Source organism: Eschrichtius robustus, chromosome 1 (assembly GCF_028021215.1).
Source record: "Eschrichtius robustus isolate mEscRob2 chromosome 1, mEscRob2.pri, whole genome shotgun sequence".
In the NCBI taxonomy this organism is placed as follows: domain Eukaryota; kingdom Metazoa; phylum Chordata; class Mammalia; order Artiodactyla; family Eschrichtiidae; genus Eschrichtius; species Eschrichtius robustus.
This window is the reverse complement of record NC_090824.1, coordinates 40034777-40054399: the sequence shown is the minus strand read 5'-3', so window position 1 is coordinate 40054399 and position 19623 is coordinate 40034777. Positions and strand designations below refer to the sequence as shown.

General features: G+C 41.3%; 1 protein-coding gene across 1 annotated transcript in view; it reads left to right on the top strand.

The window, feature by feature from the left end:
• Positions 1 to 19623, top strand: part of PRKCH (protein kinase C eta) — a 219793-nt gene that overhangs the window by 62217 nt on the left and 137953 nt on the right. Inside the window, exon 2 of the mRNA XM_068544432.1 lies at positions 7487 to 7550. Coding sequence (XP_068400533.1) covers positions 7487 to 7550 — 64 coding nt within the window. The remainder of the gene's footprint in view (positions 1 to 7486; positions 7551 to 19623) is intronic.

Sequence of the window (19623 nt, the reverse complement as noted above, 5' to 3'; positions counted from 1 at the left end):
GCAAGAAGACCAAGTCAGGGATATAGGTGACTTGCCCAACTTCTGCAAAGTGATGCCAAAGGAAAGGAAACACTGGCTCAGGGTGTGTGGTGGAGGAGGGGGACTGGCGATCAGGTGGCTCGTCAAGCGAGCAGAGTATGATCCTTAAGCAGGGGACCTGTGTAGTCCATACGCTACTGGTTTGCCGTGGAGCCATCTTGAAGTGCTTTTACATTTTACAAAGTGCTGTCAGAGTGTTTATTACAGGATAAAATACTATCATTCCCATTTTATAGGTGATGAAATTGAGGTGGTCAGATGACCTTCCAATTCAGCTCATTAGACCAAATCAACAGATATTTTTTGAGTGTTTACTTGGTTCAAGGAACTCTGCTAGGCCCTTCGGGGAATAAAAAAGTGTCAGATCCCACTGGAAAGGAGCTTACAGACTTAACTGCAAGTGATGAGATGTAAGTCTATGAAATTTTATCTAATTGTTAAGGGTATCAATAAATACTAAGATAATAATCGAGAAAGGAATTTTGAGACTGGAGGGATCGATGTGCATGTGAGATCTTCCTGGCAAAAGTTTCTTCCTTCAGCTTCTGTAGCTACGTCATCTTTGCCAGGTACACTCAGCTGCTTCTTCCACCTTCAGCCTCAGGGAGCTTCTCTGGGAAATCCTGAGCACCTGGCAATGATCCTGACCCTAGGAGTCATTCAGTCAAGGTTGGAATGAGTGGATAGATGAAGAGAGAAAGGCTTTCTAAGTAGAGACAGCAGCACGAGCACAGGTGTGACTGTGACATAGTGAGGAGACGGACCTGACTAGAAGAGCAAGTTTAAAGAATGGAAATTTGAAAAACAGGTTCGGGTTAATTAGTGGGGAGCCCACGGTGCCCTGGAAAGCCAAGTAAAGGAGAGTGAGTTTTCTTCTGAAGGCACTAGGAAGCCTCTGGAGGCTTGGATGGAGGAAAGTTGATGAGAGTGGCACTTTGGAAAGGGCATTTGGGCAGAGAGAGGTAGACACTTGTTTGTTTTTATACCACAGAAGTTTTAAATCTTGATGCAGTCCAATTTATCATTTTTTTGTCACTTGTAATTTTGATGTCATATCTAAGAAACCGTTGCCTAACCCAAAGTCAGGAAAATTTATTCCTCTATTTTCTTCTAAGAGTTTTATAGTTTTAGCTCTTACTTTTAGGTCTATGATCCATTTTGAGTTCATATTTATATATGGTGTGAGGTAGGGGTCTGCTTTTATTCTTTTGCATGTGGAATCCAGTTGTCCCAGCACCATTTGTTGAAAAGAGTACTCTTTCTCCATTTAATTGTCTTGGTACTCTCCTGCCCGTTTTTAATCCCTCTCTACCACCCATCTTATTTCCATTACCCATCCCCAGGCAACCACTGATGTTTTCTGCCACTATAGAAATTATATGTTTACAGTCAGATAAAACTATATGTTGTCTCTCTTTTTCTAGGCAGAATGTTCTTTTTTGTGTTTGGCTTCTTTCATTTGCTATTTTTCCATGTTGTTGCATGCATCAATAGTTTATTCTTTTTATTGTTGAATACTATTCCATTGTATGGCTATATCATATTCTTTAAAAAGCATCTTGAGCATTTGCATACATATTTTTGAACATATGCTTGCTTTATTCTTGGTTAAGTACCTAAGAGTTGAATGGCTGGATCAAATGGGAGGTGTATGTGTAACATTTTAAGAAAATGTCAAACTGTTTCCAAAGTGATAGTTCCATTTTATAGTCCCGTCAGCAACATACGGGAATTCCAGTTGCTCCACATTCTTACATTTAGTATAATCAGACTTTTTAGTGTTAGCCCTCATAATAGGTAGTATTGTTATTGCATTGTGGTTTTAATTTGCATTTCTCTAATGACTAATGACGTTGAACTTGTTTTTATATACTTATTTGCCATCTTTATATTATGTCTTCTTTGGTGAAATGAAGTGATGAAGCCCATTTTTTAAAAGTTGGGTTGTTTTCTTATAGAGTTTTGCAAGTTCTTTATCCAGATACAAGTGAGAAAAAAATTACACTATTTTCTCCTGATCTGTGGCCTGTCTTTCATTCTCTTGACAGTGTCTTTCAAAGAGCAGAAATTTTAATTTAGATGAACTCCAATTTGTCAGTTTGTTTTTTCATGGATTGTGCTTTTGGTTTTATATCTAAGAAATATTTACCTAATCCAAGGTTCCAAAGATTTTCTCTGATGTATTTTTCTTGAAGTATTAAAGTATTAGGTTTTACATTTAGGCCTATGATCCATTTTGAGTTAATTTTTGTATAAGTTACAATGTGTGAGTTGAAGTTCACTATTGTGTATATGGACATCCAGGTACAGCACCATTTGTTTACACTGAGTTTTGGTGATTTATCTATCTGTGTGTCAGAATGTCACTTTTAAAGGCCATTGCTTTCTGAGTTTTGACAAGGGCCCAGGAGTTGCCCTTCTCACAAATAGAAGTGGTCTGTAGGAAAGAGGGCTTAGCATATTCACTTCTCCCTGAATGACTGTTACAGAAAGAATGCACAATACATCCATTTCTATGTGGGACCTCCATGGCACTCTGGCCTCAGCCCTGTCATGGTGGACATTCTGTAAGTGCCTCAGATGATGACAGGGTAACCCGGGCCCTGATTTGGAAGGCCATAAAGCTGACAAGGAGAGTGACTGAACGACTGGATTTGGGATCTAGTGAGCCTTGGAGCCCAGAGCAACAAGCTGAAATTCTGCAGAAAAAATATGGAGCTCTTAGGATTTGGGGCCTAAGCACTGCACAGGATGTGAGAAGCAGAGCCTTACAGCATGTAGAAAAGATGCAAAGGTTTTAGTTGATGGCAAACTCAAGCTGGGTCACTGGGGCTTCTCAAAGTGTTCATGAAGTCTGTAGCTGCATCACCAAAGGGCGCTGTCACTGTTGAAATCAAAGTTGGTGATAACCTTGCTTTGCCCTGTTAACGTCTGGTGCACCTGTGGGCTGATGTTCACTCTTTCATGGGAGCGTGGAGAAATTGGAGCATATCTGGAGGAAACCAATCAGAATGGTGAAGGAGGAGAAAACCATGTCCTTTATGAAGCTGCTTGGAGTATCCTTGCTTGTTTGTTAATTTACTCATTCACAAAACCATTTCAGTCCTCTTATGTGCAAGTCAGGGTCCCAAGGGACCAGGGCATAGTGGCTACAACATGAGGGGGTTCCAGCAATGGTCTCTGTAATGGTGTGGAGTTGCCCACCTGTCTAAAAGAGGTCTCGGAAGGTCTTCCTGTAAAAAGTGAGTTTTGAGTTGATTCTTGACAGACAAATGGGAGTTTGACAGGTTAAAAAGAGAAGAATTTTCTAGGTATAAAGATCGCATGCCTCAAATCACTAGGCAATAAGCTTCAGACAGGTAATGTATATTTTTCATCATTTTGACTACATTCTCCATTATGCTGTCTGAACCCATAACACATTTTGTTGATCTCTAAGGTTATAAATGAAATAATATGCCTCCCTGAAGAGTCTACAAATAATTTATAGATGCTGAGATACGGGTTGTATGTGTTTGGGATGGTAAGGACACAGCATGTGGGGCTGTGTGCCCTGCTAAGGAGTTTGGCTGTTATCATAGAAGGGAGAGGACACATAGAAGGATTTTAAGTTAGAAAGTCACAGGGTCAGATTTTCATTTTTGAAATGTCAGTGGTAGCAGCTGGGGGATTATGAGTCTGGAGATGGAAACCACCAGCTAGAAGGCCCCTGCAAGAGGCAAGGTGAGGCAGGGCAGGAGGAGTGGAGAGGAAGGGGAGGGTTTAGGAGAGGCTCAGAAAGTGGACTTGGTGGGATCTGGTAGGATTATATGCACATAGTGAGGAGCCTGGGCTGCTGGGGAAATAGGGGAGTCATTTGGGGGTACATGATAAGACTTTGGACTCTGGACATGTTGAATTAAAGGGACTTGTCTTAGTGAGACACTGAGATGGAGACTTTCAGAAAAGGTGCATATATAGGTTTGGGAGTAAAGTGTGTGCTTGAGACTTAGGAAATGAATGTGACTACACCCTCTTGGAGGTTCTGATATGTTTGCTTTTTCTCCTACTCCTACCCCCGAAGAATCTCAGGTGGGTTTTGAAATCATGAGTCTGAATCTTCCAATGGAAGGAAAAGAGGACTCAGGAGCAGCAGGGTTTAAAGAGAGATTCATGAAGGAGGAAGTGGGCAAGAGCATCAGACACTGGCAGAGGGGTCAGCTGAGGGGAAGACGGACACATCTTCGGATCTGACCGTGGGATGTGACAAGGGTTACAGGAGCTGTTTCAGTGCCAGAGAGAGGCAGGGGGGCAGATTGCGGGAGATGGCATGGGCGTTAGAAGGTGTAGAGGGGAGGTGATAATTGTCTTTACAAATATGACTCTCTTTGGCTGCCAATTTGGATAAGCCTTTTGGGGTGCAAGTGACAGAAAACCCTACTCAAACTGGCTAAAGCAAAAGGAATTTATGGGCTCAAATAACTGAAAATCCAGAAGAATCAAGCAGGGCTTGATCTAAGGCTTTAAATGACTTCAAGACCTTTGATGGTCTCTTTCTGTCTCTCAGCTCTCCCTTCTTTATTGACTTCATTCTCCAGCCCAATGTGGTAGTAAGAATGGTGCCAGACACTCCCAAGTGTATGTCCTTCCAGATTACAGTTCAGCAGGAGTGAGATCGTACTTCTTCCTTGTAGATCCAGGATTCCTGATTGGACCTACTTGGATTTTGTGCCCAAACCTGCACCAGTGACCGAGGGTAGGGAGGAGCAATTACTCAGATGGCCAGATGTAGGGCACGTGTCAGCTCCAGGCCCGTCATCTTGGCTGAGGGAATTCAGTGCTCTGTTTGGCAAGCCTGGGTCACATGTCCACTCTGGAACCAGCGGTAGACTCTCAGCTGAGCCATGGACTAATATGAGGGCAGGGTGGTTCTCCAATAAAGCTGAAGTGCTCTTCCCAGAATCTGTAGAGCTAAAATATGCACTACAGCAGCAGGGGACAAAACTAGGGTCAATGAATGGAAGCTATTGGTCACTGCATTTCTGCTGTTAGAGAAGGATCTTCTCTGGGGTACAGGAATGAAAGATGCCAGCTGTGGTGGTAGTGAGTTGGCTGTCACTGGAGCTGTCTAAACAGCCACCACCATGTATAGATGCCAAACCATCGGCACTGTATAGGTGAAGCAGATAACCTCGAGGGTCACATTTTCAAACTGTTTCTCTGTGGCGCACTAAGGAAGACATTTTACACTAAAACCCAGTATACCATTCTCACGCGTATAAAACTGCAAACAGAATTTTCATGGCGTGGTACTTTTCCTTACTATTTGGCGTGTTCATATTTTCTGTTCCACTTTATTCTACTCAAAAATCCCTGTTGTGTGCAACCCACTACATGGTTTTCATGTCTCACTAGTGAGTCTCGACCTGCAGTTGGTAAAACCCTGTTCTAAGGTCTGAGGTCTTAGATGGACTAACTAGGCTTACAGATGGCATTTGAGTCTGGCTTTTCCACCGTGATGGTGACTTGGGTCAAAAATGAAGATCGAACCTGTTGCACCGTGAGAGCTCCTGATTCTAAGTGCTGGAGTCTCCTGCTGTCTGTGAGAGCAGCTCCTGCCCATGGGGTGGCGTGGCCTCCTTTATGGGCCCTCGGGCAGTGTTGGAGGGAGTTTACGGGCTGGATCTCGGAGGTGGCCTGGCAGTTTGGAGGCTGGCAGCAGTTCCTTCTGTGCCAGCAGCAGTTGATGTGGTGAGGTCGAATGTGTGTGCATGTATGTGGCTCTGCCAGGCTTTTATGTTGAAGATGAGGGAGTGGCTTTTAGAAATAAAATATTTTTGACTTGAAACAAGTCAAGGCAGAGAGTGGAGACAATTAGAGACTGACATCCTGTTTAGTCATCTCTCCAGAGAGCTCTATTTTCAGAACTGTTCTATAAAGGTTCACAAGTAGTGTTAAGATAGTTAAGGGGATATTGTTAAGTTAGTAGTCGTGATGCAAGAAGCTGATTTGAACACTGGAGTGAGTTACGGTGTGGTAACCACACTGATAACTGACTGAATGCATAAAAAGGCAGGGCTTATAAGAATTGGCTGTTACATAGATGAAGCTCTCCGAGTCAGTATAAAACAGGCATCTTTTATTTTGAAAGAGTATAAACAGGGTGTAGTACTTAAAAATAGGTGATGGTGAGCTCTAGGGTAAGGTCAGTGCATTTCTTTTCTTCGGTATTGGTCACCTGTAGATACAATACAAAGAGTAAATAGTACTGTTAAGGCTCTTTGAGATTGTCCGACAGAAGCCATGTCAGAAATGCTGAATAATGACATCATGGACTTGGAGATGGGAGCAGTAACGCTGGGATGGTTACGGACCTCGCCCAGAGTGCAGAGCTGCTGCGGCGGTCAGACTGGAGTCCGTGTCCTGGTCTAGTTTGGACACTGTACCATGTGATTTGCAGCTTATTTAAATTTAATATTCTACCCAAAAGACCATCCATATCTATACTCAGCTTCTCTGAACCTCCCTCTCTTAGACAAAAGGCCAAAGGCAGAACTGAAGCCATAGGCTAAACCTGACAAGATTTTATTTAAGGACAATTGTAAATGTATGTATCGGAGCCCCAAAGAACCTCAGAATCCATGGCTTAGAGGTGTTCATGGGTAGTTCAAGGTTAGCATGAAGAGGGCAGAGCCTGCCTACCTGGGCCAGTGTGGTCAGAGCAGATACGGAAGGTGTTGCCCCATCCTGGGGCCGTGCTGTGTGAAGGTCTTTGGGAGACGAGAGTGTGTGCAGAGGACAGGCTCTAGTGAGAAGACGTACAGCTGCCTCGTTGGCAGAACATCTGTCTTGTTTTCTCAGCTCGTAGATAAGAACTTGAAGGAACGTTGATGTTCCCATGAACAGTCGAGAGTAGTGAATGCACAGCACACGTACTGCCTTCCCTGCTGCTTCCTGAAGATGAACTGCACTCAGGTGGAAATGGTGTAGACAGAGACAGCACCCTTCTATGCAAACTCTTTACTTTCTCAAACTAAGGGTACGCAGTTGACCACGGCACATTGGTCCATTGCCTTTATGTTGCCATTATTTCTCTATTTCATACACTTGCCACGTGGTTTAGTAAAATATTGTTCTTACAAATGGTGCACATCAGTTAGGGGTGTCTCAGAAACAGTGACCACGTGTATGGGAGCTCATCAATATCACAGAGAGCCAAAATGGAAGGAAAACATTCGAGAGAGGGAAAACATTGCAAGAATGGTTTCATTTAGATCTGCTTTTCATCCTTTACAGTTTCTTCTGCTGTCACTTGTTTCCTGCCCCTCTACTGTTCAATGAAAGACATAGATCTGATTTATGGCTGTGATTTGTGCATTGAGGCCTCTCTGTCAAGAATTATTTGAGGGCCACAAAAGAATACTTCAAAATTAGCATATAACATACAATTTTTTTTCTCTCTTTCTAGGTGGATCTGGAGCCAGAAGGGAAAGTATTTGTTGTAATAACCCTAACAGGAAGTTTCACTGAAGGTAAGAATGAATTTGGGGTGGTTTCTGGTATTTGTGTACTCTTAGTTCATACTCAGTAGGAATTTATATCATGGAGCATATAAAAAGAGCATTTCGTAAAAGACACTTTAAAAATTGACTGTATAAATGAGGCTGGTTGGTATTTTGTTGTCTAATGGTCTATTGGTTTGGGTTGCCAGATTAAATATATTTGCTAACTCTGGCAATCTTGTGTTTTGTTTAACACACTCACTGGGTTTTTGTTTTTATTCATCATCATCTTAGCTCTTAGTTCAAGAGGTTCTTGCCCCTTTTGGTTCATGTCTATTAAACTGTATTTTAGAATTTTGGCTTTGGACCAACCTTTTAGTTTGCCCCAGGAGTGTATTAAAAATTTAAGGATTGTGTTCTCTTCCTTATAATCTTTATCTCATTCTGTCCTTTAAGGTATTCTCTTCCTCTTCCCCTTGCACTACCTCCATCTCCCATTCCCCATATTTAAAAAATTGAGGTAAAATTTATATACAGAGAAATGAATAGATCAGAAGTGAAGAGTTTGGTTTTGACAAATGCATACAACTATGTAACTAGTGCTCCAATCCAAGACATAGAACATTTTCATCCCTCTGAAAGTTCCCTGTGTCCTCTCCCAGTTAATCCCCTGCTGCCAGAGGCAGTAAATGCAATGTTTTGCTTTGTTTCTTCACCATAGGTTAGTTTTGTCTATTCTGGAAGTTCATATAAATGGAACTACATAGCATGTTCTCTTTTGTGTCTGATTTCTTTGGCTCAGCGTAATTTCTGTGAGACCCATTCATGTCATTGTGTATATTAGTATCCTGTTCCTTTTTACTGCTGGATATTCTGTTACATAAATGTAGCACAATTTTGTTTGCTCATTCTCATCTTGATGGACATTTTGGAGTTTTCCCTGTTTGGGGTTATTATAAAGAATGCTTCCATAAGCATTCTTGTACGTAAATTACACTTTGATTTTTCTTGGGTAAATACCTAGCAGTGGAATTGCTGGATAATAGAGTAGATACATGTTTAACTTTATAAGAAACTCTCAAATGGTTTTCCAAAGTGGTTGTGTCCTTATACTCCCACCAGCAATGTATGAGAACTCCAGTTACTCTGTGTCCTCCCCAGCACTCGGTATGGTCATTCTCTTTAACTTTAGACATGCTGGTGGCTATGAAATGATATCTTGTGGTTTTAACTTGCATATCAAATTCCCTCTAATTCCTCTCTCTTTTCCGGTGGCCCTCCAGTGTTTCCAATTAATTGTTTTAGAATGTATTTCTAAATATTTTAATTGTTTTTGGTGGGAAGATTAGTCCATTACAAGCTACTCCACCGTTACTAAAATCCTTGCAAAGATCTGTAAATGTGTGGCTTCATGGTTTGTCTGTTTGGTGTTGGCATTTTGCAAACTGATGACACCTTTGAGAAGTGGTTTTCTCTCGTCTCAGCCAACCCTTCTCATTCACGTGGGCAAATTGTCTTAATGTTAACATTTTTCAAGTTGTTGTCTCAATGGTCGCATCTTATCTTTTGAAATTAGCAGAAACTTGGGATACTTGAACATGAAAAAACTGTCCAGATTACAGTTTGGGGGTCTTCTGCCTGCTCACAGGTCTTTTGGTTTGGCTTGGTATCTTGAACATACAGGATTTGTGAGAAAAATGAGTCTGCCCATAACTCAGTCAAATAAAATATAATGTAATATTACAGAACATTGCTGATAGAACATTCTTACAGCACACGGAACATGGGTACAGCCATGGTATAGACAAGCCCAGCAGTGAGAATAGAGGTGTGAATGAGGAGTGAGTGAGATTCTGAATGTGCTGAACTACGTTTTTGCACGGAGTGACAAGGGACCAGTGGAGTAAGGCCATGCATGTTAGACCAGGTCTGATGGTGCCATTGTTGTTACATGACATCTTTTTTTAGAGTTACACCAGCTCTCTAGGACTAAATTTTATTAAGTTTTTATCTTCCTTAATTTTACACTTGAAACATCAGAACAATGGCTCTGGAATACTCCTCAGTATTCTCATAGTATTGGGTTGGCCAAAAAGTTTGTTTGGGTTTTCTGTGTTACAAACAAACTTTTTGGCCAACCCAATATTAATTTATTAGTTATAGTGATAAGAAGAAAGGAATGTCAAGTGTTATTTGGGGTGAGTTCTTACCAGGTCATTGCAATTATATTCCTTTCAGAGGTGACCCTGCGTAAAATGGTGAGGCAGGCCGAGTTCATCTTTGGTAATTCCAACCCCCCTCTAAGTTAGTCCTTCCTGTTCTCTGCCTTCCACTGTCTCTTACTCCAGTAAGATGCCCAGTGATCTCCTCTCTCCAGGAACACTTGCTAATAAGGAAGACAGTGAATTCATGGACTAATTCACACTAAAATGATAGTGATCGCTCTCTTAGCACTCTACCCCTCTTAGGTGTGCCTGCGTATTTTAAAAGATGCTAAAAGAGCTGTTTTATCCATGAGAAATAGATTTTTTTAATGTTGAAATTTCAGGATCTATGACATCACGGTGTGGGCTGTATTTTAGAAGCTCAGGTCTGTTCTCTTTGTCTGTGGGAGCCTTGCCTCATCAGTTTGGCTCCTAGGCCGGGGCTCAGCTTGAGCTGGCACGTTGCTGCTGCCTTAGGGCACAGCTTCCTTGTCACATGCAGGGAACGTGATGGCTGCCTCTGTGTGTGTTGTACAAGAGGGAATGGAGCCTCCCAGCCCACACACACCTGCCTCAGCTATGGCAGCACCTGGACCTGGCACTGTGAGAATGTCCCTGGCTTGGCCTCTCACCTGTCAGCCACTCTAGATCATCCCTGGCCATAAAGTGACAGGTAGGCTGATAGAACATTTGGAGATCTAGTTTCCATCTGGGATGCTGAAGGGTTTTACATAAAGAAGCAGGATGAGGTCAGGCTTGCCTGGTGTGGCTCAGGCTGTGAAGGGGGCATTGGCCTGGGATCCCAGAGGGATTGTCAGAGCTCAAGAAATGTTGGTTGATGAAAGAATGAAATAATGCCACATGCAGCAACATGGATGGACCTAGAGATTATCATGCTAGGTGAAGTAAGTTAGAGAAAGACAAATATCACATGATATCACTTGTATGTGGAATCTGAAAAAATGATACAAATGAACTTATTTACAAAACGGAAACAGACTCACAGACACAGAAAACAAATTTATGGTTACCAAAGGGGAAAGGTTGGGAGGGGCATAAATTAGGAGGTTGGGATTAACATATTCACACCACTACATATAAAATAGATAAAAAGGACCTACTGTATTGCACAGGGAACTCTACTCAGTATTCTGTAATAACCTATATGTGAAAATAATCTGAAAAAGAATGGATATATGTATATGTATGACTGAATCACTTTGCTCTACAGCAGAAACTAACACAACATTGTAAATCAACTATACTCCAATATAAAGTAGAAGTTAAATTTAAAAAAAAAGAAGTGTTGGTTGAGCCTCGGCATGCATCTGATCTATCTCACAGGGTTGTTTTGAAGGTCAGGTGGTAGAATGCATAGGGAAGTGCTTTGCAAACTGTAGAGTGCTCTATGAAAGCACGCTAGTGGGTTCTCATCTCCGTGTTCCTGTTGTCATGGCAGCAGGAGTCCTGTCATTCTCCCCACCCCTGCCTGGGACCCCAAGTATACTCAGCAGGTGTGTTTTATTTCGACACTGCCTTTATTTTATACTAGAAGCTTCGAGAATTTAGTGGACAGTTTCTAATATGATGTTGGCTTATTGCCATGGCTGTTTCCCTTTCATGGCCTCCTATAGGGGTTCTGCCATTAGCCCAGATGCTATAATCCCAAAGCTCTCCTTTAAAAAGCAGTTACTTAAATGGAGCTGTGGTCTGTGATATACAGGACTGGCATTAGGAGCTACTGACTACTCCTTATTTCATCCTGTCTCATCTTTTCATCTTTCATTAATTGTGCTGAATTAGTAGCTAAGGCAAAAAAGTTTTTATTAAATATAAGACATGACTGAGACATGACATGAGAAATGCCTGCTGGGTGCAGACCTGTGATCTCATCACAGATGTTGGGGAGATAAAGATAAACAAGACACGGACACTTCAAGGAGCTCATAGGAGGCAGGCAGATGCAGCCCATGTTTGCAGTGCAGGGGCCCAGGTCCCAGCATAGGAGTAAGTCCAAGGCATGGTGTGATTGGATCAGCCAGGAGATTTTAGAAGAAGTTTCACAGGGGAGGTGATGTTTAAAGCAAGTTGGAATGATCAACAGAAATGTCCCAGGCCAGGGAAAGATGGTTCAAGAGGGGATGACAGTTTGTTCACAGGCATAGGGGTGAGAGAACAGTGACGGGTTCCAGAGACTGAAAGTAACGAGAGGGGTGCCGAAGGTGAGGGAGTGCAGTGGGAGGTGTAGCAGAGACTTGGGAGGGCCTCATGCGTAGGTTTGCCCGGGACAGTCTGAGTTTGTCTGCTATACCACTGTAACTACTAACAGTGTCACCTTTCACTCTCAGAAGGGTCCCAGGTTAGAGGATAAATTGCATGGTCACACTACTTGTAGGCTAGTAGACGTGATGGGGTGCCAGTGAAGAGTTTTAAGGAATGAGAAACAAAATCTGACTTGGTAGCTGTGGGTACAAGGGGCTTGGGGCTGGGGGCTGTTCAGATCATAAGAGGAGACAGGGGTGTAAACAGCCAGTAAGAGACAATTAAAGCTGTCTGAGGGAGAGGTTACTAGAGCCCAAGTTCAGTTGGAATCCGCAGGATGGATGGAGAGGAGGGGACAGCTATGAGAAATATATAGATCTCGAAACCAACAGGAATTGGCAATTCATAGGGTGTCAGGGATGCATAAGGATGAGACCCAGATGATGGTCAGAGGGATGTTGTGGAGTCCTTCACCAGGGCGGAAACATAGGAATGGAATGTGATGAATTCAGCTTTGAACAGGTGGAGTTTGAGAAGCTTGTGGGAAACCCAAGTGGACATGTTTAGGAAGAACTAACAATAAGATTCTAGAGTTTGGGGCTTCCCTGGTGGTGCAGTGGTTGAGAATCCGCCTGCCAATGCAGGGGACACGGGTTCGAGCCCTGGTCTGGGAAGATCCCACATGCCACGGAGCAACTGGGCCCGTGAGCCACAACTACTGAGCCTGCGCATCTGGAGCCTGTGCTCCGCAACAAGAGAGGCCGCGATAGTGAGAGGCCCGCGCACCGCGATGAAGAGTGGCCCCCGCTTGCCGCAACTAGAGAAAGCCCTCGCACAGAAGCGAAGACCCAACACAGCCAAAAATAAATAAATAAGTTTATAAAAAAGAAAAAAAAAAAGAGTCTAGAGTTTGGCAAGAGATTGAGGCCTGAGATGTAGCTCTGGGTGCCAGTGGGAGACAGGCACAAGGATGAAGGGACCCAGTAAGAAGATTTAGAGAAAAAGCCAAGGTTGACTAAGAGCAGAACTCTGTAGAACACCAGTAATTAAGGACCTGGATCACAGATTATAATTTGTCAAACTCACCCAAACTCTGCCGAAGGTTTACTTAATGAACACCCATTTTGTTAATATACTCGTTCAATAACATTTGAGTTCTTACTGCGTGCCAGGGACTGTTTCGCCAGATGGTAGAAATTGGCATCCAAATGGTGATAATGAAGCTTGGAGAAAGGACAGAACATAAAAGTCTTTTTGAAAAGTCATACTTGAACTGGTGTTAACAGTAGTAGCTTCACAATTTGCTGATAAAGTGTGCTGTGTGTGGGTTTATGTTTAATGCTGAGGTAAGAAGATGATCCTGCTTGAAAACCTACAGTGAGGGCTCTTCATTAAACTGCGATGGAGCAAGGAAACTCTTCGTGGAAGTCTGTCACAGAGCTGAAGGCATAACATTATCAACTGGGTCAAAAACCCATCACCATTGTTCATCTTAAGAAAGGTGTTACCACTCTCCATCAGATACAGAACTCCCCTCAACACTGCTGTCAAGGCACAGTTGAAGTGATTTATTACTTTGAAAGGGCTGTCTCATGTCACTCTTTATTTCATTCTGGCTAAGCCTTTCTGGAGCTAACAACTGGATTGGTCACCTAATCAAGCTGAAATTTATTAAGGCGATGAAATAGACCTGGATTTTTAATGCAGCCTCTAGATGCTGTCACTGTGGCCCTGTTCGATTGTCACTATTTTGGACTAGTTCTTACCTGGAAGAGTGGAGTGGCCAAAAAAAAAAAAAAAAAAAAAGCTAAGTACTGATGAAAATGCATCAAACTAAACTCATAAGTGTTATAATTGGAAGAGAAGCAACACAAATTAAGTTAAAGTAGTGATATGCCCTCATGTGAGAACAAATCAAACAAGATGTTGCTGCATTGTAATGCTATTAAGAAATACAGTCTAAGATTTGAAGAGGATAATGTAGTTTGCTTAAGTGAAGTTTGCCTGGATTCAGGGTACCTCATACTTCAATGACTGGCTCACAGAGCGAGAACCAGACAACGTGTGTTTCCTCATGGGAGCACACCACCCCATCTGTGGGGTAGTCTTGTCAAAAAAATCAAGCCCAAATCTGGTCAGTCTTCCCCATCTAACCACCACTGTAGACGAAATACAGTGGATAGGGGCACATTTTAAATGACACCAGGAGATGCAATCAGCAAAACCCAAACTGTGGAAAAATTTGACAGGACAAGAGACTTGGTTCCTTTGACTAAAAATTGGAAGAAAAAAAGAAAAGAGAAGGAAGGAAAATCAAAATAACAGAAGAGAAACATATTAACCAGTTTCAACATAAAGAACATATCAAACACAGATTGCAAAACAATAACTCCCAGGACACAGCTGGGAAAATGGGAACAGTAACTGTATACATGATGATAGTAAGGAATTATTAACCTGATTTAGCAGTGATTGTGGCATTTTGGTTGTTTAAAATAGAGCGTCTATTAGAGATATATACTGAAATGTTTACTGATGAAATGATAGCTGAGATTTACTTCAGAATATTCCAGAGGTGGGAGGAGGGGAGATAGGGTACAGATAAAACCAGATTAGCCACAAGCTGGCTGTTGAAGCTGGGTGATGGTTACATGTAGATTTATTATAAGTTTCTGTCTACTTTTGCATGTGTTTGAAATTCTCTTTAATAAGAAATTAAAATTACACATTTAAAAAATTTATTTTCTAAACAAAAAACAGAATCTGGGTTGCCTCTGCAACATCCAAATGATGCTTTAACTTTGAACACATGCTACCTATTCTCATTTATAAATTAAAGCTGGTGTTTTTTGGTCTGTATATATTTTATCCTTAATTCCCAATTTTTATGTATTACAAAGAGGTGAGTTAAAAAATTTAAATGACCAAAGTATTTCAGAAATATTTTAAAGGTTCTAAATAAATACTAAGCTGTGAGTCAAAAACTGCAGGTAGGAAGAGATGAGTAAGATAATTCCCTTCGTTCTGTTGTAAAGTTCTCTCTCATAATGAATGACAAGTGAATCATCTCCTATTAACAATTACATAACATTTTGCCCTTAGAAAGTTTAATTTTAAGATAGTTTCCTAAAAGAATAAAGTAAATCAAAAGAATTAATGGTAGAAGTATCTTTATGAAGATAGTAAGATGAAAGTTCTTTGTGGACATGTTTCTTCCCCAGAGTTCCCAAAGCAAACTTGAAAGTATTCTGCACCAGTTTAGGAGGAAAAAGTAGCTTCTTAAAAGACAAACAAAAATGCCACCTGACAGAGCACCTGTCATTTGCGGATTTGAAGCTCCTTGAGAAAACTTCGCTAAAACTTTGAATCGCCCCCTTCTTTCAGGCTCTTATTATGTTACTTGGAACTAATAATACATTTCCCCCGGGGAAGAATATGGAAAGTGCTTGAATTTTGGTATCTGCTTATTCTTTCTACTAAGGCAGTGCATTATAATGTAGAGTAAGATTATGATCTTTTTGAACCATTTTCACTCAAATTTCCTGTGTCAAACCACTGGTTTACACATAATTATGTTCTCTGCTAAATCATTGTGGCCACATGTACCAAGGCAGATGAAACGTGTTAACTGCTTGAAGGCTGCAACCCCCGGTTTCTCACTGTATCTGACACTCTCGATGTGTGTCATTTTTAAAGGGGAAAATGTTATCTCTGATGGCAGTTGTTTTTTAGTATTCCTTTCTCATGTTTCAAGCCTGGTGACAGCTTGTTGATATACTTTTTCTTAATTTAGATTTTTTTTAAATTTTTAAATTTTATTTATTTATTTTTGGCTGCATTGGGTCTTCGTTGCTGCGCACAGGCTTTCTCTAGTTGCGGCGAGCGAGGGCTGCTCTTCCTTGTGGTGCGCGGGCTTCTCATTGCGGTGGCTTCTTTTGTTGCGGAGCACGGGCTCTAGGCTCGCGGGCTCTAGAGCGCGGGCTCAGTAGTTGTGGCGCACAGTCTTAGTTGCTCCAAGGCATGTGGGATCTTCCCGGACCAGGGATCAAACCCATGTCCCCTGCATTGGCAGGCGGATTCTTCACCACTGCACCACCAGGGAAGACCCTAGATTTTTTTTTTTTTTTTTAATGTATTCTTTCTGTACATTCAACCTGAGGGATGAGTGACTACTTCCGTTCTCCTGCTGGTCCAAACAGTTATGTGGCTCCCACTGGAAATGACTGCCAGGTTAGAGACAGGGTAGGAGAGAAAGAAAGGCATTGAGGGAATGGGGAAAGAAGGGGAACTGGAAAAAGAAGAAATGATCTTTTTAAAGGATTGAGACTAATCATCCCATGTCATAGTTGACCTGCTCCTCCTTTCCATGACAGCGGCCTCATTCATTGAACTCCTTCTGAGGACCAGACGCTGTGGTAGGCCTGTAATTGAGCAAGTAGCAATAGCAGCCCTTGTTTTATTTTCTTCTGGTAGCAGGATAGCCTCTTATCCTCGTAATTGATGCCTTCTGTATGTTCCTGCTATCCTATATGTTGTTTCATTTGCTCCTCACAACAAACTTCTGAGGCTGCTGTGATCCTCAGTATGCAAGCTCAGAGACACTGATTTGCTATGGTCTCCTGAATAGTGAGTGCCAGAGCCCAGACACAAGCTCAGACTGGGATGCTGAGGTCCAAGATCTTTCTAGGCCATCTAGCTATCTGGGAGGTGTTTCCATGTTTTATCTTTATTCTAGCTTGTAAAAAAAAGACTGTCCTTTAGGTGGTATAATCCCACCCTCCTCAGAGTTTTGTCATCTTTTGGGGTAATGTCTTTTTTGCAAGGCTTTCCTTGGATTCCTCCTTCTTAAACCTAAAGATTGACATTGACCTAGGAAAGGTTCCACCTTCTCAGATACGAGGTATGGATCAGAGAGCTCTGGGAAGGCTGAGCTTAAGATTTGCTGAGTTTTACCGTCATCATCCGTAGTTTCTCTTAATGCAGGCATTAAGCTAGAACTCGGAAGAAATTAAAAGTCAAATAAACGAGTTCAGCTTAGGATATGATAGCTATATTTGCCTAGTTATACCTCAACCATCATTAGCTTCATCCTGACTACTTCTCTTACTTGCATTGCCTATTGATGATAAACTTTTAAGTGGTGTTTTTGTTCAAAATTCTTCATTTGGTTCTCAAAATGTGGTCCTGCAGATCTCTGGAGGTTCCAGAGACATTTTCAAGAAGTCTGTAGTTCAAAACTATTTTCCTTATAATACTAAGATGTTCTGTCTTTTTTTTTTAATGTGTTGACGTTTGCACCAGTGGTGCAGAAGAAGTTGTGGGTAAAACTGCTGGTGCCTTAGAATGAATCAAGCCACCAAAGTGTACAGTTGTCAGTGTAGCCAGTGTATTCTTCCTCCCTGCAGTTGTGTGGCAATTGCAGGGAGGAAGTTTCACTTAAGAATATCTCTGATGAAGCACTAAACATGATTAGTGTTCTTAAGCTCATCCCTTGACTATATATCTTTATAATATTCTGTGTGACAAAATGGGAAATATGCACAAGGCACTTCTGCTACATACTGCAATACTACCGTGTCTCAAGGAAGAACACTTGTATGATTGAGCTAGCCACTTTTTTTTCCCCATGGGGCACCATTTTTACTTGAAAGAATGATGGACAAACTATAGTTATGGAGACATGGGATTTTATCAGGTATTTTCTTAAAAATGAGTGAAATGAGCTTGTTACTTCAAGGCAAGCAACTGTGAGTATGCCAGTGATAAAATTGGATCCTGCAAGCCATAGGTAGAATTTTGGAAAATTTATATCCACCATATGAGCTTGTCAGCTTGCAATACTTAAAAAAGACTTTTCACATGAGTTTGTTGTTGATGTTAACAACTGTGATTTTTAATATTGTAAAATAGGTCAACATTTGGAAGAGGATCTGCATAACTCAGTAAACCCATGTTTTCAAAATGACCAATACAGAATGTTACAAAACCATGCATGGGTCAAGGATCCACTGAAAGCTGAAGATAGACTAATCAATTTAATACAACACTATAAAAAGTTCATTGATTGTTTTTAGATTCTACATTGCAACTAACTTTTAAGAAACTACCGCTTGTCAAGTTTTGATGTAGAATCAAAGAAGTACCTGAAAAAGCTATTAAAACACTCTCTTTTCCACTAATCTCCATGCGAGGCTGGATTTTGTTCATATATTTCATCTAAAACAATGTTTCAGCAGATTGAATACAGAAACAGATCTAAGAATCCAGCTGGCCTCTAAGTCACACATCAAAGAGATTTGCAAAATTGTAAAACAATGCCACTCTTCTCACTTAACTTTTTTTGCTTTAGAAAATAGAGTTATCTTTCATAAAAATATTATTTTTGTTAACATGCAATGGACTTGTTTTAAATGAATAAATATTTTTAAAAGTCTCAATTTTAATTTCTAATATGGCAAATATTGGTAGAGAGAACCCACATAAACGAAAACTGAGTCCTTGATTTTTAAGACTATAAAAGGGTCCTGAGTCCAAATTATTTTTAGAATTTCTAGGTTATTTTTCCCCTTTATCTTTCTTTCAGAAGTCCAGCACTTTTAATTTTAGTGAAAACTTAAAGAGAAGGAACTGACGAACATTTGTGTACATTCTACTGGGGACTGATGTTAGGTGACAATTAGGTGATAAACATGACAGGATAATTCAATCATTTTTTGAAACTGTAATCCTTTTTCTCTAACTGTTTTTACTGTGCAATGTACTTTTTCAGCCGGTTTTTGTTATAAGCCCTTTCTCATAAAAATAGGGAGGTCAGGAAATGACGCCCAAACAACCCAAAAGCGTATGGTGGTTTCTAACTTTAGAGATGCCTGTGATGGGTGGCTTGATGCTAAACCTTTGCTTGATTTGAGCGGAACAAGGCAGTCGCAATACTTCTGAGCAAGTGATCAGAGCTGTAAGCGCTAAAAGCTGAACGGCAAAAATAGCTCAAAAGTCTATGGACAGAAGCATCGGCAGAGTCACCTGATGTGACACTCACTTACTAACCAGCATGTTCCTCTAAAATCAAGGTTCTTGCAAAACAGGGTCTGACTGGTATCTTCATTTTCTCAAGCTTCATGTTTTTTTAGTTGAAATTATACTCATGCAGTGTTCTCTCAGTGGATCTGAGATTTGGGAAAAACAGAAATGATTTAATTATCTGATAGAAAAATTAATTGCTCCAGAGTCTGGTTTCATTATGCTTCAATCTCATTTCCAGCAACCTCAGAGCTCTCTGCTCTTTTTGTTTCAAATGAACAAGGCAGCAGAGGTTCTGTTTGCCAGGCCAGTTACATTGACATCCCTTTTATTAGGTTTTCCCCAGTAACGCCTGTGTCAGTGGGCAGGTAAAGAGGCAGGAAGACCTGTTTCTTTCCTTCCCCCCCTGAAACTTGTCTTCAGCATTAAGATTTCATCCTGGTGTCTGAAATTTCTGTTCAGCACTAGCTGACTTCTTGCATGAGCTTGAGAGTGGGCGAGGGGGGCCTTAGTGGTCTAGCGTTGAAGATACATTCTTTGTGTATGTGGGCGAGGGGGGCCTTAGTGGTCTAGGATTGAAGACACATTCTTTGTGTATGTCAGAGATGGCCTTCGAT